Source organism: Phalacrocorax carbo, chromosome 1, assembly GCF_963921805.1.
Source record: "Phalacrocorax carbo chromosome 1, bPhaCar2.1, whole genome shotgun sequence".
Taxonomy (NCBI): domain Eukaryota; kingdom Metazoa; phylum Chordata; class Aves; order Suliformes; family Phalacrocoracidae; genus Phalacrocorax; species Phalacrocorax carbo.
In genome coordinates this window covers 132,552,194-132,574,818 of record NC_087513.1, presented here as the reverse complement: position 1 = coordinate 132,574,818, position 22,625 = coordinate 132,552,194, and the positions used below count along the sequence as shown (strand labels likewise).

Genomic DNA, 22,625 nt, shown 5'->3' with positions numbered 1-22,625 from the left:
ATGCTTTCTCATTCCTCTCCTGTTCCAATCAATGAATAAAGAGCATCTGCAGGCCTGAAAAGGATGCAACTCATTTCAGGTCTGCCTACCATTGAAAACACTCTGGCTTCACCCATTCCCTTACAGGGCAGAACACCTCACTGTGGTGGATAATACTGATTTGAAAAAGGTGAAGAGCAACGACCTACTTAGGTCAGAAGATTAACATTTCACAGCACGGAAGCCTGCACAGGCAAAGAATTTTTATACCCCCTATGAAGTATGTCAGAATTCAGAAAAACTGTAAATAGCCATTATTTGTCAATACGTTTTTAAGTACAAAGGTTAAGCAGGACCTAAGAACATAAACCCTAACTTTTTGGTCAAAAATGACAAAAATAAACTGGATAAGCTACAATTCAGATATCTCAAGAGCTTAGTGATCTAGCATTATAAATAAAGAGATCTGAACTTTCAACCAGTTTTCTGTGCTGTACTTATGGGACAGAGAGCTTTGTCTAGTACAAAATCTCTAACATTTTCTTGTCACACATTAGTCACTTTACATACAAATATCATAATCTCAGAGTTCCTGAGAGACATGAAACATCAGTAGAACTGAAGAAAGAAATTATCTATATATTCAAGGAATGGTTGTAATACGAATTACGGTGTGAGCTTTCCACAGTGCCCTAACAAGACGGCTTAACTCTTCTTTTTAGACCAGTGGTCTCCAAATAGTTTTGGTCATGCACTCCCTACAAATTTTTTGAGCATGCTCCCCAAAATATATCTAAGTTACATGCACTAATATATTATGCATATTAAAAACATACACAAAACCAGAAATTTTAAAAGGATGAGATAAAGATTAAACATGATATATCTTTTGAATTTATTAATAATATTAAAAAATATTTTCTTCCCACACCCCAATGGACTGTCGTGTGCACAACCTGGGGTACTCACACCTCACTTTGGAGATCGCTAGTTTAGACAGCTACCAAAGAAAACCCAAATCAATTTCACAAAAGCATTCCTGTTGCTCTGATTTGAACTAGATGATACTTGTTGAAAATTCTCTGCATTTCATTGCCAGTAACATGGGATTTCCAGAAAATAATTACTTAGCAAATATCTGGTTTTCAGCACTACTACCTCCTAGTCACCTCACCTTCAAGCACTGCATATCGCTAAAAAAAGAAAAGAACTCAAATACTAACATTTTATAACATTTTCAATATCATAGAACAGTCCCGGTACTACTTACGGCTCATGCTGGATTAAGCTATTTCCTTCTCTGAGAGGGAAGAATGTGCCAAAATTGTCCAGAACTTTCCACCTCTCCCTGCTTAAGCCTGCAAGGCTGGTATTGTCCAATTATTTCCCCAACCAGGAGGAAGGTTTTGAGTGAGACAAAGTGGATCCAAACTTTCTAAGCACTTCTTTCTTAGCAAGACCAACTAGTCATGAGTGAAAAAATGTATGATAATCATTATCCAAGCAACATAATAGCTATTTCTTTGGAGCCCTCTGCAATTAATATCCTTCTAATAGATGAAGCCATCTGGCAACACTCCTTGACAAATTTCAGCACTGTCAGAGCGGGCAATTAAGTGACTCACGAGTCAGGGTTTTTGAGGCAAGGTTATTTCCCCAAGCACTCTGTCCATTCCAGTGTTCTGGCTGTACCCTCTCTAACAGCTTATTAGTCAAATGCTAGTTTCTGCTAAGTCTGTTGCTTATTTACACCATAATAGAAAATGAAAGGAAAACTTATGGGCAGCATCAAAAACAAAGTCTTTTCACTGAAACTAACATGAACAAAAGGTCCTGAAATTGTGACGTAAACACAGAAAAAAACTCATGTTACATATAAATATAAAAACATAAATACTTAAAAATAAATGATTGAGAATTTGTAAGTATTTAGAATTATCCGTGTTTAACCTGGAGATCAGCTGAGTCCTGGACAGCAAAAGCCATTTGGTTGGAGCGGATGCTGTTGGTTTTGACAACTGCCAGAGCCAAGGAAGGGGAGGCAAAATCAGCAGACGCTGTTGAGAAGTTCAGTTTTAAGCCAATATAATCCACCAGTTTTATAATTCTGTTAAGAAAAAAACATACTTAGTATTACCAAGCACATACACCCAAAATTCTCAGGCAAGCTGTGGCTATGAGGCAGCAATCCAAGTGTAGTGTAAAATACAGCTGACTCTGCATACTTATTGTGGCATCAACGCACACAAAAAATAGTACACAGTTTTCCATGGAATTATGTTATAGTAGAGCTGGTAACACTAGGGTGATACTCCTTCCATTTTGTATAAGTACATTAAAGAACAAGAAGTATTCTTTTTTGTTATGATTGGGAAAAAATAAAACGAAGCCAATTTACCAAGACAATCAATACAACACACCTTTAATCTATTGCCAGAATGACCCACCTGTTAGAAATTCGGGGTGGTAATGGTTGAGAAGCAGTCAGGACTTTGCTAACCTCACTAACCATCCTTTCTACATCTTTTTGCTCCACTTTTCCAGCTGCTAAATCATTTTCTATTTTGGACACGATTTGCTCAGCTGTGGTGATATTAATGGTGGCATATACAGAAGTTGTGTATGTGGTAGCTGATAGTATCTTTCCTGTGACAGAAGAAAAGTTGTGCATTTATTTAAACACTGTGTTCAACAAATGAACTAAGCTTTAAGACGGAGAAAAATTATATGTTTATCTTTACCAACAAACCTTATCACTACTTTTAAGGTCTCTCAACATGTTATGTGAGACAGAATCCCTATTTCTCTCTATCAGATACTTTGCAGGTAGCAATACTTTAAATCTTATGAAAACATAAATCAAGGTTTCAAATGGCCAGCATTAATTCCACTTTTTATTGATTATGAAGATCCTCACATCAGACCATTAGTCATGATAAATAATCTATTATTTTGGATTTTTAGCCACTGGATGCCTGAAAGTAGAATAAAATCAATCTAAGATCAACAATTTGTACAGTCTTCACAGGAAAACACTAACAATATTCCTCATCAATAACAATATTTTAAGGAAGGTCCAACATTGATTTGCAGTATTTTAAATGCTAGCTTAGTAAAAAAGATAGCTACCTGCCTCTGTGACTGAATTTATTCTGCCAAGTGTACCTGTTGGGAACTTAGCACAGTACCCATCTACCACAGTTACCAACCAATTTGTAGGGTGAGGCATCGCTCATCATGGCCAAAGGCATCAGAATGTGTTTCAAAATAAATATACACCTCATGAGAGTTTTCTCAGGCTTTTCACAGTAATTGGAAGGTCACAGGTCAGATATATAATCTTGTTTGATAAAGTTTAAAAGCAAATTCAGTATATGGCATTCAAATTAAAATATTTTACTTGTCATATTTACCTGTGCTCCCATTAGGCAGGCTACCATGGCCATCAGCAGTAGAATGAGGATGAGAAGCTGAGACAGAATGGTTGAAAGGACTAACCGTAGGTGTCAATGTTATTGTGAAAGGAGTAAGGGGAAGAATAGGTGCTGTAGTAACATTTTTGTTACTAGAAGTGGGTTGGGTGGGATCTGTAGCAGGATGAATTTGTGCAACAGATTTGGTGGTAGTCTCAAAGGGGGGGATTGCTATTGGAGGTTTTGGGGGAAGCTTCGAAGAGGAAACTGCAGAATGTTTAGTGAAACCTATAGAAGGAGAAATTATCGTAATAGGCTTGCTAAGATACGCAGCATCAGATTTAATTGAGAAAGCAGCATTAGTGACAGATTTTGTTGTAGGGGTGGAAGTAGTGACAGATTTATTAGAAGCTATGGAAGGAAAAGTTGACATAGTAGGTTGAGCAAGAGACTCAGAAGAGGAAAGTGCAGTGATAACACTGGTGGAATACACAGGAGTGTCAGTAGGAGATGTGGTAGAAGTTTCAGAGGGAGGATTTGTAGTGGGAGATGTGGAGAGAGTTCCAGTAAAAGGAATTTCAGTGATGGGTGGGATCAGTGGTCTAATTGTGAGGCTTTGTTTGGTAGAAAGCATAGTGGGGGAAATAAAAGTATTAGGTTTGGGGGAAGTCTTTTTAGGGAGAGAAGGAGAACGAGGGAAAGGAATCCATATAAAATGAGGCGGCGCTTTTATAGTACTGTAAAAAAATGCACAGAAATGCATGTTAGATTTAACATTGTTTATATTTTAAAGAAAATTAGTTATAATAGAGAAATATATATGAATGACATGGACATACTACTAATAATGTATATTTTAAAATCAATCAGATTGGATGTTTCATGCTCTATTAACAAATATGAATTTCATAACATTTTGAGGGTTCTTACATTCTATTTTGCTGCAGTTGTTAACTAGCAAGTCCATAAATACTACTACTGCCTTTGCTGCCTATTCTGGAGGTGACCTAATGCTGAGTGCAGAAGCTATCTCCATCATAGAGAGGAAAAAAACCCAAACCCAAAGCCAAAATGGGAAGGGGAAGGGGGAGGGGGAGGAGGAAGGGGAAGGGGGAGGGAGCTCTATAGGAAAATGCCTGTCAGGTTGTTCTTGTGGAGTCCTTCCTAGCTGTTACACTGCAGCATAGAAGTTGACTCTATTAATGCATTAGGAAATTTAGGAAATAAGCAAATCAAATTTATGTTTATACTTACTACATTTGTAATTCTTCAGCAGTCAAGGAACAATACTTCAGTGATGAACAGCAGCACCGTTCTGAAATTACAAGCATTAACCCAGTTTATCCTGAAGCATAAAAATTGCTAAACCCTTAAGTAGTATTAATCAAATAATCGTGTTTTCTGTTTTTTTTTAAACAATAGTGCATATTGCATGATTGGTTTTGGTTTTTTTTCTGAAATGACATTTGCAAAGCAGATCTTGAATTTGACCAGTCAGAATACTGCAATACCCCCAGATTTTTGCTCAATGCTTGACAAGTACAAATTTATCTTTTTGTTATTGTAAACAAACCAAAATGCAAAGCTACATCTTTTGAAACAAAGGGAGAAATGGTATGTGTCACCACTCCCTACTGTCACAGTAGCACTAAGAAAGTTTGGCTACTTTATAAACTTTTCAATTCAGATCACCATTTCAGTAACACATTTATGTTCTCAAGTAGTTGTATACCTAATCTTTTCGAAGTCTGCTTTATTAATGTTGTCAGTAATTTTATACTGAAGTTTTTTTAAACAAATTTCTATCTTTCCCCTCCCCACCCAAAATCAGAAGGCTGCATTTTGATGTACTTATATCATTCATTAAAAATTGTTTTTATCCAGAAGTAACAATCTTTTCTTCTAGCTACTTGGAGGTCACCTGTAAAGATATGAAATGTAATCTGAAAGGGTAATTGTGATGAGACTGTGTGTAAAGCATAACTTACCAACTTGGCTTTTTTCTGCCTTGTCTGTTAAACTGCTTATATTCTCTCTCTCAGCCAGCTTCATTATGAAACTGCAGCGTATACTATTACAAGAAGAAAAAGCTTTAGACTCAAGAAACAGATCTGCCTCATCTTCACAATGCACAAAACTAATATTAAATGCTACATGAAAGCACATTAGCACAAAAACTAAGTGTGAAAGTATATTTTTCCTAGGCTCTTTCAGATTTGGGGATGGTTTTAATGCACACAGAACACTTCCAGGCTAAAAAGAAGAGTAATACATCAGTTTGTGGCAGCTTATTATCTCCTTTCTCTACAGACACTGTTGATTATTAAATAGGGTCCTCCTTAATTAATGTTAGCCATTAAAGAGTTGATAATTTTGTGAAAATAATAATGTAATCTCCACTGTTACTGTAAAGAAACTCCAGAGAGGAACTAGCAAGTGTCCTAGGTGGCTACGTCAATGTCCATGAAATCTCCATCACCTGGGGAAAGGCAGTATCCTCTCTCTTGACTTGAGAGAACTTAAGTGACTCACTTAAACATGCAACTACACATTTACGATCATGGTTCAATGATGTGAAACCCTGCCTAAACTAGCAAACCTACAGTAAGAATTCTTCACGTTCAGCAAACTCAAACACACAGATGAAGTGAAAAGGCAACACATAAAAGATGAAGTGAAGCTTCCTTCCAGCTAACAAGAATGAAAGAGTACCCTACCTACTGCCAGTATATGACATGAAGGTGTGATCTGAGTTTCTGTCTATTACTATTTCAGTGTTTTGGACTTTTCTTTCATTCTAACCCAGAAAGATAAACCCTCAAATTCAAGTATTTGGGGAAATGAAGTTCCACATTTTGTTTTAGAATCTAGTGTTTCCAAGCTGATCAGTTGAAAGGACCAGCGTTTTAGTGGTGAGTAGCAATTAAACTGACAGACATTATCTACATTTCAGGGTTTCCAGGATCACCCCTCTGGAACAGCCTTGCCATTCTGATACCCCCATGGCTTCCAAACTCTGAAGTGGCTATCTTCTTAGGCTTCTCCTACACCAAGGACGGCTGGTTTCCCAAGCTGAAGAACAGCAACTTGGGATGCCTGAAGCAATTCCCTCATAAAGATTACATTGTATTCACAAGCTCTGGAAGTTTGGTGGTCCCAAATCCCATAGCCTTAATGCTTAAGTGACTGTGTGACTCAGCTAATACAAAGATGCAGAAGGAATATGGCAGGCAAGACTGTTCTTCACCAGAAGTTTAATGAAAGCAATACAGTTGTGTTAAAAAAACCCCAAACACTAATGCTAGGAGAAAAATAGGACCAGAATTTGTCAGCCTACATACATTTCTCCAGCCTGTTTCTCAAACTTAACTTCCTAGAAAGTTTGTTTCTTCTTCTGATACATAGCCATTCATACTTGATATATCACAAGACAATATAAGAGCTTTTAAATATACAAGCATTTAAATAATTAACAACAAACCTCTGGTTTTCTGCACTGCATTCCATAACAGAGGACTGTAATGACAAGTAAAAATGGAAAAAAAATGTTTTGTCAGGAGAAAACAGGACTTATACTTAGATAATGACATTATCAGAAATAATTTGAAAAAATGTTTTCCAAACAGTAGCAACAGTTAGTAATCTTACCTCACTTATTGCTTGCAAGGTTTTGTTGAACTCTGAAATTCTTTAAAATAAAAAGTTACCATTATGGGGGATTTTTACTTATATTCCTAAAGACAATTACAACAATATAATGAAAAGAACAAGCAATTACTGGGGGGGGGGGGGGGGGGGGGACGGGGACCAAAACACCATTTTTCCACTTGATAAGTGTTTCTTAAAATCATACCAGTTCTAATATTGTAAAACCACTTTTCAAGGGGTTAAACATTTTAAAAGTTGCCTTTCATTACTCACTCCACAAACTAAGTTTAAACCTCTGTCATCACACATTTTAAGATCAACCCACTTTTTAAAAAACTTATTTAAAAGAGCAAAAGATAAATCATAATGTTGCCTTTTGGCAAACCATCATTTGGAACAGAATTCTAAATTTATACTCAAAGCCACAAAAATAGAATGAGTAAGAAATATGGATTTCTTCTACAAACAAAACCTGTTGGCCAATTACGTCTTTTTTATTTTCAGAATAAATTTTGGGAATAGCAGTAAATATTCACTCATTCAAACCTCTCCTTATAAAGACTGTGAAAGAAGAAACTAGACCAAAATAAAAACATAGATATAACACCAAGAAGACATATTTAAAGCCATGCAGCTATGGAAGTTCTTATAGTAATTTCCTAAAAGACAGACCAAATCCCTGAAATAATAAAAACCATCTATTCATTAAGAGCAGCAGTCAGACTGGCATTCTCAACAATCCACAGCTCATGTCCTCAGGTGGTATATTTTTTTTTACCATGATTACTACCATTATTGCTGTTATTAAAATCATCAGCATATAAACAACAAGGCCTTTGGGCCTTGCTGAGTCCCAAGGAAACTAAAGGACCTAAAAGGAAATCAGCAAGTGTACCATTTCTTAAAACAAACTCCAGTGGTACATAAAACAAAACTAAGACCATTCTAAGCAATATGAACTTTATATTAAAGAACAATAACTTATAATTCCTGAAATTTTTAATTTATAAAGTGCAGGAATAATGCAAAGTGAAGAGTCCGCTAACCACATGGAAGGTCTCACTTCATCTGTTTCAAATATAACAAAGATTTCAATCCTTATTCAAAATTACTTACGTCAGTTCTTGTGGGGTAGATGCTGGAATTGCAACTAATTGTGTAACATGATTGCTGATGGTTATGTTATTAATCTGTTAGAAACAAAGATTCCATGGCTAAGTAAAACCATTAAAGTTTAGCCTTAAAAGAAATTTATGTTCATTTCACACATTTTAACAGTCTGAAATTCCAAAGATAAGAAGCATTTTCTCATGACTACACTTCAACAAATATTTATCATTACATTCTTGTCATAACTTATGGAAGTAATTGGCTCACTGAATAACAGGATCTAATTTGTGAAAGACATGGGCAAGAGGATAGTGACCTCACCATATCTCATTTTGGAAAAAGAGGAATTTGGCTTAGTTTGCTGCAAAGACAGCTTAGACAAGACACTGAACAAACTTTCTAACTGTACATGCAGCATTGGGACAAGCTCCATAATAGACTAAGCAACAGGCAAAGGTGAAAGGCATTTAGAAATGATCTAAATATGTACATTCTATGGTTAGGGCCAGGGCATACACTAAGGTTTATCTAAAGGCCCTTTATAGGTCGCATTCTTATGTTCTTCTGGTTGCCACCGTTACCAGTTAATTTTACATTTCATGCAAGCCACAAGCACCATGATGAAAACATCATCTGACATATATGGTATTAACATTACCTAAGAAATATTCTGCTAAAATGTAAAAGTTTCGAGAGACAGGAAACCTGTTTTTCTAATAGGTGTAGGCATAACATTAGTACACTAGGATGGTTTCAGTAGGCATTATCACCACTGAAATGCAACACAATGCAGAGGTGGCTTTATCCAGGGGCCCCTCCCCTACTCAGACTCAGTGCTGCATGTGCACCTGTGCAGTAGAGCTCTGCGGTGATTTTGTTGACTACTCTCATGCTTGCAGACTGGTATGTGAAATCTCAGACTGAGTGCAGAGAGGGATGTGTAGGAGAAAGATACAAGGTCCTTTTTTTTTTTCTCCCTTCAGTCTTCCATCTATAACAACCAAGCATTCTCATCCTCATAGTATTATCTCGATACTGAATAATCAATATAGTCTTTGCTTTGCATGGTATTGTTGTCTTAAACCTTTGTTGTGTTCCATAAGTGGACACACTCATGCCACATTGGCCTATTGCAAAATTAATAAGTGATTAACCACATGCCAAAAAGCATAGAATGATACCCTATTTATGAGAGTCACAACATGAATTATTCCCAAGATGCAATCCAGCTTAATTTATGCCCACACTGTTGCCATCTAATGATGCTCGCCTTCTAAAGGAAAGTGCCTAAATTAACTTCCAAAGGAAGATCCTGTATGCCTAAATGGCATTCCTCTTAATTAGGCAGTTCCTCTCTCCAGAATTCCCAGGGCTTTCCCCTCCTTTCAGTGGCTATATAGAGGATACAGGCCCCTTCTGTAGGAAGTTTACTCAGCTGGAATTCTGAAATTTAGCAAAGCAGCTGTTCAAGAAAAGGAAGGTAGACTCATCCATGCAAATATTAACTTGTACTGCAAACTGTATTTGAAATCAAATAAAACTATAAAAACCACAATAAGAATCATGTTGGGGTATCAGTATTTTAAGTGTAGACAAAGAAACCCATTTTAACCTTCCTTACAATAAAGTTTTAAAAGAACGAACACTTACTAGTTCTACATTTAGTGACGTGTTACTTTCTTCACTTGCCTGAAGATTTACCTTGCCCACATAGAACACTAAAATCAAAAGACAAAAAATATATGAAAAATCAATGCTAAACACCATGATGTAAAATTATTTGAGAATTTAAAAATTCACTGCCTTGTGTTACAATAGAAGAGAAACAAGAATGCTGACACTAGCTTTTCTGATCATTCACTACTTTTGCAATTGTTCTTCCATCTCTTCACTTACTATTTCCACAAATGAACTAGTCCAATAGCTTCATTTTTTTTCTGTATATTTATTTCTGCTGGTTGTCTCTAAATACCTTCTAGGGTATTTGGGGTTTTTTTCCCCAAAACAGGAAAACAGCACTGTACATTACCACTAATACAACTCTAACTCCCGCAACAAGAATAAAATGTGTGGGTAAAGGCAAAATGATACTCTGAAAATTATTCCCTTGGGGATTAAAGAACTTTCAGGACACCGTATTCAGAGCATCATTCAACAGTCCTTCAGAGCTGGTATGAAGCCCATTTTGGAGACAAAAAGGAACTTCTACGACACTTCCTGCAGCCACACATTCAGTGCAGGTTATAGAGAAAGACCCGTACAGGAATACATACATTACATCACCCAAATCATCTAGCAGTTTACTGTGTCAACCAGGAGGGAAATTTTAGGGGGGGTGTGGGTGATAGGGTGAGGTGTGTGTGTGGAGCAGATACTTATTCTGCTGCTTTCTAGTCTATAAAGTACTCAGCATATGGCTACTTGGCAGAACTGACTTAATTTTCTTAAGTATTTATCATAGTAGCCATTTATCAAAGTGTTGATACATGTTGCTGCCTTCCAAAACAAAATCTTTTTACTACATTTTTGTTAACACACATAAAGGGTACATAATTTTCCCTTATTTGCCTGTTGTGTCACATTACACTTTTAAAATACATGCAGGCTTTTACAATAATTCTCCTAAACACTATTTCAGCTTCTATTCCTAATACAGTTAGGCTCAATATGACAGACATTAGCATCTACCATAGCATAGTTTGCTTTTTCTCAGGTTTGTAATTCTTATGTGCATCTGTGTATCCTTTGATAATAAACCAAAGACCAAAAATGCAATAGACTAAGCATTACTTTTAAATAAAAAAACCCACAGTTTTTACAAGTTATACAAAATCTCTCTAAATTCACAAGAAAATTTATCGCAGAGCTAGCTTTTACATAGCAATTAAAAGTTGCCTCATTGCTCAAAATAGAAAATAGCTGGACATGTGTTTTTATAAGAAAAAAAGGAACAAGAAAACCACTAACCTGAAAAATTACAGACAGGTGTTACGTTGCATAAAATGGTTTCTCCCGCTACAGTGGTTTCTTTTGGGGAAAAAAAATAGTAAGTAAAAAAGTTGAACTTAAACCCAGTACTGACAAACACATATTTACAATAATTTCAATGTTTTAAATGTAAGGTCTTTACCTTTTAGAAATACATCACATACTGTCTAGGCTTCACTTCTCTAGGGCACTTACCATGACATTTTCCAAGGCTTAGTATTCAGAGTGTAACATGCTGGGTTTGATTAATTAATTTTGCATAATTTTCTGTAACAGTTTCCACAGAAGACCTACATGCAAGTGGTCTATTTTTTTTTAATCCAAATAAAACAGAAATCAGCGTATCATAACTAAGCCCTTCAAATATCACAGTCAAGTAGCATCTGCTTCTGAGGATTCAGCTACAGCTACTTACAATAGCAAGACACTAAAACTGTTGTGATAGAATTCAGACTATGATGATAGCAAATGCTTATACTCACTCCTCTAGTAGAGCATGTCTTTAGTTAGTTACAGCAAGCTTTTGGCTACTCCCATATTTTTAATACTACCTACACTGCAAAGAAATAACATTGGTCCCAAATTAAGGGTCCTGTAAACAGATGGCTCTTTTTTTTTTATAAAATCAAAATAAAGGAGAAGAAAGATATTTTCATCCAAGAAAAAACTCCTACACTTGTTCATAAAAACAATGCGGCAGCACAACTTTCCTTACTTAAGCAGATAGATTGACCTCCATTAATGGAAAAACAAAGGCTGTTTGCTCTGCTGTTATCATTAGCTAATACCAAATGAGATGGGAATTTTTAAATTTTTTAACTTTTTTTGTGGTACAGAAAAATTTGCCTGTTGTAGCTTGATGCTTCATCAATTTTATTACCATCAACAAACAGCCATCAGAGGGTGTGGATTGTGAGCTGGTGGCAATATTAAAATTATTAGAAAAAAAGTTTTTTCAGACAGCAATTTAGGTTCAAATAAATTTGCCTTCCCTTTCATGTTGGCAGTTGTCAGTGAAATAATTATGAAAACCATATCAGCGTTTTTTAAAAAAATACTTAAATAAAACGTTCATAAATAACTGAATTTGTCAAAATTATTAACTACATAAAGAACAACACTACTTATAAAAACCCAACACAAAATCCAGGAGCGACACAATAATAAAGATTAACATCAACCTCTTTTTCTTTACAGAGCACCCATTCGTGTGCCACTTAGTCTTGCTTAGGAACTCTGCAAGCCACTAAAATGCACAAAATAGATAAGCAGTGTAGAGAGTAAAAGACTGATCAAAGATCACTAGTGCTTCCAGCCCCAGAAGATCATCAGACAACATAGCTGCAAACCTCCTGCAGCTCACATTCACACAGTCAAATTGTACTAGCCAGTATGTCTCCAAGCCAATTCTTCTACCACTTGCACTAATTCAGTGCAAATACATTATAATTGGTCTACCAGGCTTCTACATGGATAATAAAAAAATTAAACACAGCCTACTCCTATAGACTGGACCTGTCCTGAGAACATCATGACTGGATTCCGGCGGCTTCAATCTACTAAAAAGCATGAGGATTATTTTTTTTTTTTAAGTAAACATGATCCCTGAGATTGTGTTTCCTACATCTTTGTGGTAACCTGCTGCTCTGACTTACAAAATAACTGAACTCCTTTGTATGCGGCCACCTAGGCAAGCATTGCAGAATTAGACCTTCTACCAGACTGGAGATCAATGCGAAGTAAGGCAGACTGCTAATATGGCACAGTGTAATACTAAAAAAAAAAAGATCCTATTAAACATTTTTGGGAGAAGACTTCCTGAACTCACACACACTTAAAAAATCAGTGGTGATATATGATTCCTACCTGGTGTTGAGGTGAAGTAATAATCAGTGATGGTAAGAGTTTCTGTTAAAAAAAATATTTAAATTAAGTTTTCACATTTTAACTTCAAAAGCCCACAAAATACGTGTCACAAAAATTAGTTTTTACTTTAGACTCTGTGATTCCCAGAAGTGTAAACACATCACCATTTATAAGGGAATTAAGTTACTTTCAGCATGGAAAACGAAAAAGCGGCATTTAGAGTGAGATCCATCCAATGAATTGTTTATGTCCCCATATGAGCCAGTTACTCTAGGCTCCCTCTTATTCAGTGGAGAAAGTGGTGCTTTTAAGGTGTGATTCCCATTTAACCTATTAATCATGGGCATGTCAGCATAAGATGAATCACGTTGTAAAAATGTGCCTTTCTCTCCATTGTCTGTGAAGAATAGCATGATGTCTAGCTCATATACAGACATGTAGGATTCTGTAGTGATATGGGATGAACCTACTCCCTGTTTTCAAATGAAAACATCAGGGAAAAAAAAGGGTAGCAAGTTATTCTGATTGAGTCTTTACTGATCGTACTTGGTAGCTCATTGCAAGAATGTGTCTTTAGAGAATGGGGTGTACATTTTAATTCTGTAAAATACTTTAAATAGTATCAGAAAGTGTAGAACACGTTCTATCTATAGATATACCAAAACCCTACATACTTGCTAAAAATAAATATGCCCAGTTTGGGCTTTGATAATATTCTGAATATTATCAAAGTAATATTCTGAATAAAAAGAAAGGTTAACAGCTCAGTGTCAGTTAAATGTGCTTCAAAACCCTACCCATGCAGACTTAAAATAGAGACTGGAGATAAATATAAATTTTAAGATCATATCAGAAAAGAATTTAGACAAAACAAATCCCACTTATTAAAAAAAAAGGCAAACTTTCATGAACGCAAACATCTCCCTTCAGACCTTACTCTCTTCATGCTGATTCTCACCTGCAGTTTGTGTAGACTCCTCTGAAGTCATATCTGAAGGAGAGAAATTAATAACAGTAAAAACAATAAAAATAAATAAAAATTTTAAAATCTACAAAAATCTAAATCTAACTAAATCTAAATAAGAGAAACTTTAATAAAATCTTGCCTGAAGAATTAATAGGATAGGTGATAAAAGTAACAATAGAAGATTCTGGAAAAAAGAAGAGAGAAGTAAAAACTGTATTAATACAATATGTTATTTCTATGAATTTTGGAGAAAAAAGATCAAGCATGCAAAACTTCAAACAGGAACTGGATATTATTTATCTAAGTTCCATTTTAAGAGCAACTGCAGTGCCTCTTAAGAAGGTTCATGTCATTTCAATAGAAATATTTGAAATGATGTTCACATTATTTTAAAAATCTGAGTATCTGAATACAAACACCTGGTAACCGTGTTCCATCAGATAAGTTCTTTTTATTGGTTTCACTCTTTTAGAAGATGCAAATTAATTTGGCATATCCAACAGCAATAACTGCTTAGCCCCAAGGACCTTTTTCTGCACAAGCTTACAACACTCATAAGCAGAGATGACAAACTGGGTTTGGCAAACTGTCTCTCAAAAAAAGCTATTTTTGCCAGTAACCATATATAAATACAATAGAGTGAGGATGCAAATTTTTTTTCAGCTACAGCAAAAGAAAATAAAAAAGAAAAGTACATTAAGACAACAGAAGAAAATTATAGATTGCTCAGGAAGGATGTGCTTATTAAGCATATTTTAGGTGTCAGCACACGAATACTAAGTAGTTAGAGGACCACTTTATATCACTCCAATATAACAACTTGGTGACTTTTTAAAAATGGGCCAGAACAGCTTCATAACTGAAGAACATTATGCTTTCCAAACTTCTTTACTAAAAACATCACTGTCATTAGTAGAAGCAATATCTTAAGTACAATAAAGAAAAGTCGGTGGCTTTGCATAAAGATAGTCGCATATCAAGAAAAAAAAGCAATCTACTTTGTTATAATTAATTTAGCCTTCAACGGAATTTCAATCAAAGTTTACAATTTATTGAATAGAGACAAGCAAGCAGCGCTGGATGCACGGGGGATCCTTCCGCCTAACGTGCATACCGTCATACAAAATTACAGGGTTTATATTCAGTTACTTAATTAATAACAATTAGTAAAAACACGCCTAAGTTTACACTCATTGGTCAGTGATAAGAATCCCACTTGCCGTTGGTCAGCCGTAGTTAAATTAGTCACGCTTGCCATGTAGATTAGCCCGCATGCTCTTTACGGGTGTGGGGGGCAAGTCTTTTTGGTCACTCCCCTTTGCAGCAGGGTGCCTCCACTGTTAGTCCCTGAAGGTCAACTGAATTGTATCTTTTTTAGGAGGACGCCCTCCCGACTGGCCCAAGCACCATCTCAGGCGCCAGCCCCCCCAGTTATCTGATCAATTTTGGGTCACGCTTTTGTCTTCACCATCAACCCAAATCGCCAATCAACATTCCAACCATTAAGACAGTTAACAAGTCAATTGAACGGCCCTCGGTTACACAAGCATAAACAGAACGGTCAAATGCTAGAAGGTCACACTTCACCGTGTGACTCTAGCATTGTTCCATATTGACACGAATCAGATGAACACATTTTACATACTTTGTTACCTGGAGAGGGGAAAGGGAGCTTTTCTTTCTGATTTATTTATTTCAATTAGACTAGCCATTTTGAGTCTTCTAAAAAGTACCTTCATAATTCCATACTCAGAGTAAAAGCTAAGCATATTTGGTTCTCAGGTAACAATCCTGAAGACAACTGATTTTCTAAGGCAATTAACAAGCAGCCAAAATAAGATGAATCAGAGAAAAAACTAAGTGCTGACTTCATCTGTGTTATTTGGCTTGGTGTAAACTACAACAAATATTGAACTGGCTGCAGTTGTTAAAAGATGAAACGTTCCCAGAGAAAGATTGTTTTATTCTGTAAAAAAACAAAAGCATATGTTTGTGTCTCTTTTCTCCAGAGAATGATGTCAATACACATTAAGCAAGAAAGCAACTGGCTTTCACACAGCTACTTCTGCGTCTACATTCTTCACTTTTTAAAAATGCTTTCATAGATGATATGCATCACCTCTGGTCCCAGAAGTTATTAGTTTCATGCATGTGTGTGCGTGCACACATGTAAGAGTGTGGTATACCACACTGCATCAAACAACATACGCACATCTGCTAGGTTGGGAGATGTAAGGGAGCTCTCTCACTACAGTGTTGCTCCTCTCCCATCTCTGCAAACTGTTCACTGTTTAAGTTACTGGACAAAAGGCTCCGATCAAGCAACTTGCGCCTACTTCATCGCCAAGCATCACTGCCACAAACCATGAGTCATCCTATAAGGTAAACTATTTCATTACGAAGTAGAATGAAGAAATTAATTTTCTCTTCAAAAAATAAACAACGAAAACACTAAATGTTGGAGGTTATTTACATTACAACTTTTCTGCATTACCTCAGATAAAAGCAGATTTATCTAAGAGGAAATAACAAACATTGCAGTAACCAGAAAAATGCTGATTTTCTTACCAGAAATGGTTGCTGCAGATGATTCTCCTGAATTTGCAGCTTTTGTTTCAGACAAAAAAAAAAAAAGAGAGAGAAAAAAAAAAGGACCATAATGAAGTTTCAGACACATACATAACCATCCTCAGCAGCCTTTCCTTATATTATCAAGTTTACTGCATTCACCAGAAGAGGGCAACACCTGCTAATCAGAAGAGCACTTAGTTCCAGGTTGTCAAAAAAGGCAGATGTAACAATCTCTGATAAAAGATTACAATTTTTATGAATTCGGATAGAATTCAACTGAAGACAATTTCTTTTCAACAAATAATGGACAGTTTGCATTGTATAAAGTTAAGAGAGCAAAGATCATTGACCCAAGATACGTGCCACCCTAGCCTGAAAGCCACATATCCACCCTGAGTGTCTTGCCAATTCTGGGAATGGGAATCAAGCATACATAACAAGATGTCTGTAGCTGGGTATGAAGAACTCTTCTCAGACTTTGTATGATAACACTGAGACTTGCCATTTTAAATTTATCCCATACATATCTGTTCTCTTTTCTATCCTGCAAAAAGCAGCATTACAAAGAACTAATTCAAGTTTGAACCTCTGATCTTGATAGGAGCCAGCCAACTATTTATATAGCAAACACTAGCCACTAAATCTTTGATGTTGTTACAGTCAGTATTTTGATCAAAATAAATTAGGAAATTTGATATCTGGTTCACACAGCAATTCAAGGTTGGCCCTTTCATTCAGTAAGTGGTTTTTGACATGGACAAGTCAAGTCACAGATACGACAGAAATATAATCTACAGAACAGTTGGGTGCAAATATGAAACACTACTTTAAAAATATACTTAAGGTATTTCAACATTTCTCAAAACTCAGAAGTCATCCTATAATGTCACTTCCAATGCACTAATTATACTGTAAAGCCTTTCCTACTGTTGTAGAGGAGTTAGGCCAGATACCAAAAGTTTCTGTAGAAACCCAAATTTTCTTGGTTAAACATACTAAATAAGGAGTTTATGAAATGCTAGCCACTCACGTGACTCCTTGCTCAAACTATTTACTTGCCTTACTGAAAACTAGTAATAGCTTCTTTCCAAAGGATAAACGTAAATATAATTTCTGCAATTAAAGGAGAATCGGAGTAATCTCAGTGACCTTATTTTCATTTTCTCTGGAAAATTACTGATCCTATTTGCACCATGCAATATGCTAATAAGCAACAAGAATGGATAATTAATTTGCAAATATTTACATATTCCTAACTATCGCCATGAATTAAAAAGTAACAGCAGCAGCAATCTTCCTACGCACTTTCTAAAATACAAGAACAGCAGGGAAAAAATTACACAGAATCCCCCATATACCTGTTATCTGTTTTCTGCCAGGCAACATAGCAGCAGTTTCACCTACAAAGGAAGAATATTTTTTAGGAGCAGAAGCTTTAATACGTATTTGTACACATGCATATATACACACACTTTTTTAAACACAACCATTTTAGACGTGCTACTCACCTCAGTTCAAGATGGTTTGCAAGACTACTTTGCATCCATTGAGAAATGTGTGTCAAGTCCTCTTGAAAGCTGGAAATTGAACTCCTTGAGTTCAATTTTTCACTCAGTTTATCACTTATATACTTATGGAAGACACAGACTAGGCTGTAGCTTTCCCACTGCCCTTCCATGGCCAATGCCTTCAGAAACCCTTTCAGCACATTTGCTTGAGTGAAGATGAAGTAGGATAAATAGCAACCAAAAATGCAATGGGTACACACGACTGTGCTTTCACTGAGCTATTTTTGCAAAAATGTGGACAAGAAATGCTGATGAATTATTCAAGAAGTGAAATTTTATTAATACAAAGAGAAACAGAAAAATTAAACTAAAAAAAGCAGGGGGCAGGAGAATTGGGTAAGATAGGGATGCTTTATTCCATACATATTTACAGATTATATGAGATGTACTTTGAGAATACATCTACATCATGATGTGCATATACATCATGTAGATGCTCACTCGCCCAACAGCTGCACCACCAAAGAACATCTAAACAATGAGCAGATAGATCAGGCTGCCAGAAATTAAGCTGATTGGGTGGACCTGGACTGGGAATGAAAAGGTGAGCTATTTCTAGCTCAACAGGCCCATGAAACGTGCCCCTAGGGGCACCTAGGGAGAGATGCAACATACAGATAGGCCATTGATCAAGGTGTGGATCTGACAATTGAAACTATTGCACAGGCTACCCATGAATGTGAAACATGCGCCGTAATCCAGTGAGCCAAGTAACTAAAGTGTCCCTGGAATAGATGATGGTGGCTGGGCTATCAATACAAGGCGGCCTAGCAGATCGATTACATCTGACCACTGCTGTGAACCTGCCACCAAAGCAAGTGCCATGTGCTTCCCGTGGTAGAGGCAACTAGCAGGTAGCTAGAAATGTACCCTGCAGCCTATATCACCACCCAAATCATTAATCTGGACCTTGAATAACAAGTGGCAACACAGCATGATGTACAGTTAAGGCACTGTCACCTACTTCAGCACCCTTGATAGCTGAGACCCTGGCTGTTGGGGCAAGGAGGAAGAGATATTCTCTTCAAGTCACTGAACTTGGTGGGATAATCTAGCCATAGCCAAGATGCAGGCCCACAGGCCTGTGGAGGAAGAGACATTTTCTTTGAATTGCTGGAGCTGCTACAACAGTTTCTCCACAGTTAGTGCCCTGATATATAGCCAGTCCATTATCACCAAGGTGTTGGCATATTCCGCTGATGCGTAGTGTACTAACCTCTGCCACATTGCCCATGTGCAATGGACATCATCCATCCAGACCTTTGGGGACCTAGCTGTTGTCTAGGGTGCTGTAGACCACCTCCACCACTGCTAATTCCCTCAAATACTGGACACCTCCTTTCTTCCATCATTGGCGGTCCACTTGCATCAGTAGTCCTCAAGACCATCCTCAGACTATGAATCCAGTGATCCAAGTTCAAACCTCTGTGGGACTTGCAGTAAAACAGGAAAGTGCTCTAAGGCAGCAGATTCCTGGGTGGCAAGGTGTGCAGGAGAATTTGGGCAGGTGCCTAGAGCAGTCTTCACCTTTGATGGCCTGGGAGTTTACACCTGAACAGGCACGGAATCCTGTTGAATTGGCAGACCACTTGAAGGAAGGATGTCTTGCTTGCACTGAAAACAGAGACTTTTGGTGCTGTGCTGGGGCCTGGCCTATGCCTACCTGGCGTGTGTCCAGCACCCTGAAAGGAGCAAGAGGGTCTCTGGATCTAAGGACATACAAATGGATGCTGTGGCTAAACCAGAGACACAACCCTAACCATAACAGTCGCATCTGCAGTCAAGAAGAAACAATGGAAGTACTAGTCGACCGAATTAGTGAAGGAGGAAGAAGCTCCTCTTAAGGGGATACAGGAAGAAGACTCAGAAGAGGCATCCAGTTTTGCAGCAGGGCAGCCACAAGAAAAGGAGGGGGAAGTGACAGAAATCATAAGTGAGACAGAAATGACCTAGTGCCTACTCCTGAGCAAGCTGCAAGATATGCACAAAGATGACAGCTACCAGCCAGGTAAGCAGATTGCTGCCTGGCTGCTCCAATGCTGGGATACTGGGGCCAACGATCAGGAGTAAGAGACTACATAAGAGTTCGATGACATGTAAAGAAATGTCAGTTCATTTTTGTTGAATGTCATACACTGCATGAAGCTAACAGCAGCAACTCTGAAATATGGCAGGAGGAATAAATGGAAATTAGATTAACTGCACAATGTCTAATTTTTAGGAGTTTTCATAGAATCACAGAATGGTTTGGGTTTGAAGGCACATTTAGGGGTCATCTACTCCAAACCCCCCTGCAGTGAAAAGGGACATCTTCAACTAGATCAGGTTGCTCAGAGCCCCGTCCAACCTGACCCTGAGAGTCTTTAGGGATGGGGCATCTACCACCTCTCTGGGCAACCTGTGCCAGTGTTTCACCACTCTCACTGTAAAAAAATTTTTCCTTATATCCAGTCTAAGCCTACCCTCCTTTAGGTTAAAACCATTACCCCTTGTCCTGTCACAACAGGCCTTGCTAAAGAGCTTGTCCCCATCCTTCCTATAGTCCCCTTTTAAGTACTGAAAGGCTGCAATAAGGTTTCCCCAGAGCCTCCTCTTGTCCAGGCTGAACAACCCCAACTCTCTCAGCCTGTCCTCTCAGGAGAGGTGCTCCAGCCCTCGGATCATTTTTGTGACCCTCCTCTGGACCTGCTCCAACAGCTCCATGTCTTTCTTGTGCTGAGGATCCCAGAGCTGGACGCAGCACTCCAGGTGGGGTGTCACCAGAGCGGAGTAGAGGGGCAGAACCCTTGACCTGCTGGCCACATTGCTTTTGATGCACCCAGGATATGGTTGGCCTTCCGGGCTGCAAGCACACATTGTCGGGTCATGTTCAGCTTTTTGTCCACCAGTACCCCAAAGTCCTTCTCTGCAGGGCTGCTCTCAATCCTTTCATTGTCCAGCCTGTATTGATACTGGGGGTTGCCCCAACCCAGGTGCAGAACCTTGCTCTTGAAATTAACTGTTAATTAATTGTTTAATTAATTAAACTTATCTGAAATTAACTGTTAGTTTTAGTTGATTTGCATCCGGGGCAGAAATTATCTCAGGTAAAAGAAAAGAGAGAGAGAGGGAACCAATATTCTCAGTAAAATATTATACATCCATTAAGTAAAAAGTAGAAGTAAACAATTATACCCTCATACGTATCAGCCTACTGACTTTATTTCAGTAAAGACAAAACCAAGTTCCATCAAACATCTCATGTGAGACAACTTGGATTCTGCCTACAGGGAAATACAATTGGTCTTTTTAACATCTAGCACTGTATGAACTTCACAGATCATGAAAATTTGGCTATAACCTTAATTTTTACAGTCAATTTCCAGAAGAATTAGGACTTCTTACTATATAGCAAGTCCAGTTAAAACCCATGATCCTATAAGGCATGTGTTCTAGAGCTCTTATGTAGAAGTGTTGTTACTTTAACATTGTACAGTGATTAGGTATTATAGCACCTGTAAAATTATTTTTTAACACCTGGTGTGGGTTTAGAAAAGACCCTTAAGATACAATATTAACTTTAAATAATATGCAGAACTGAAGGAGTAGTCAGATAAAACTGTTCTGTACCATTTAAACAGTAAATAGTTTTTTAAGGTAGAATGGGTGAATAATAATAGAGTCAACTGTATATAAGTAAAGTGGGCTTTCGGTTAGAGAAGGAAATATTCTTTCACATGTGGGTGAACTGGCTTTCCTACCACAGGAAGTTGTTTCCAACTCCAAAAATTTACCTGCCACTGGTCCTGTCTTACTAAGTGGTTAGTACCTTGTGCAAAAGCCCTTATCTCCAACCAAAGAGCCCTGAAAGAAATTAAATTCTCAAAAGAAACCCAACTCTTGAAGTATGCAACATCTCACAGAAAAGACCACCACACTGCTTCTTCTGCCCGCTACAAAAATGAAAAAAATCTGCCTGGGTAATCTGACCTTGAGGTCTCTCTCACATACTCTTAAGGAGTCAGTGTAGATATAGTCACTGTAGACAAACTGCATTTCCCATCCTCCATATCCCTTCAACCTGCTTTTTTAATTTTTGAGAATACAAGTAGTATCCTGAGGCAGGTAAGAGAATTGTCCACTAACATGTTTAGCACTGTAGGTTAGTAGGAAGATAGTGAACTCTAAAAATGCCAAATGCTTTTAATAACAAATCCAGCAGTACCCGGAGCAAAATAAGCTAAACACAAGCCACGAATTTGGAGCTGGCAAATGCAGCAAGTGATGATGGCATGTGTAATCTGAGGGGCACTTTTTTCTGGACACATCTAACCATGACTTCTCTTACAGCACAATATTCACATGTTTACAGTTGCTAGGAATTATCCATAAGAATGAGACTTGTCACTGATCAAGGTGCAGCATTAAGTTCACTAATCAAGCCTTTCATCAGAATCACCTTTGCATACAGAAAGAGGGAAGGAGAGGCTGTCATACATTATTTAATTTCACTTACATTTGTCAATTCTCCTTCTT

General features: G+C 37.4%; 1 protein-coding gene across 1 annotated transcript in view; it reads right to left on the bottom strand.

Annotated features, from left to right (window-relative positions):
* Window positions 1–22,625, bottom strand: part of ADGRG2 (adhesion G protein-coupled receptor G2) — a 64,093-nt gene that overhangs the window by 15,975 nt on the left and 25,493 nt on the right. The window contains exons 4-17 of the mRNA XM_064474618.1: window positions 17,901–17,942; window positions 16,540–16,578; window positions 13,963–13,995; window positions 13,005–13,046; window positions 11,118–11,177; window positions 9,801–9,868; window positions 8,157–8,230; window positions 7,041–7,080; window positions 6,874–6,908; window positions 5,381–5,463; window positions 4,647–4,707; window positions 3,393–4,129; window positions 2,427–2,625; window positions 1,930–2,086 (exon numbers count right to left, since the gene is read on the bottom strand). Coding sequence (XP_064330688.1) covers window positions 1,930–2,086; window positions 2,427–2,625; window positions 3,393–4,129; window positions 4,647–4,707; window positions 5,381–5,463; window positions 6,874–6,908; window positions 7,041–7,080; window positions 8,157–8,230; window positions 9,801–9,868; window positions 11,118–11,177; window positions 13,005–13,046; window positions 13,963–13,995; window positions 16,540–16,578; window positions 17,901–17,942 — 1,670 coding nt within the window. The remainder of the gene's footprint in view (window positions 1–1,929; window positions 2,087–2,426; window positions 2,626–3,392; window positions 4,130–4,646; window positions 4,708–5,380; window positions 5,464–6,873; window positions 6,909–7,040; window positions 7,081–8,156; window positions 8,231–9,800; window positions 9,869–11,117; window positions 11,178–13,004; window positions 13,047–13,962; window positions 13,996–16,539; window positions 16,579–17,900; window positions 17,943–22,625) is intronic.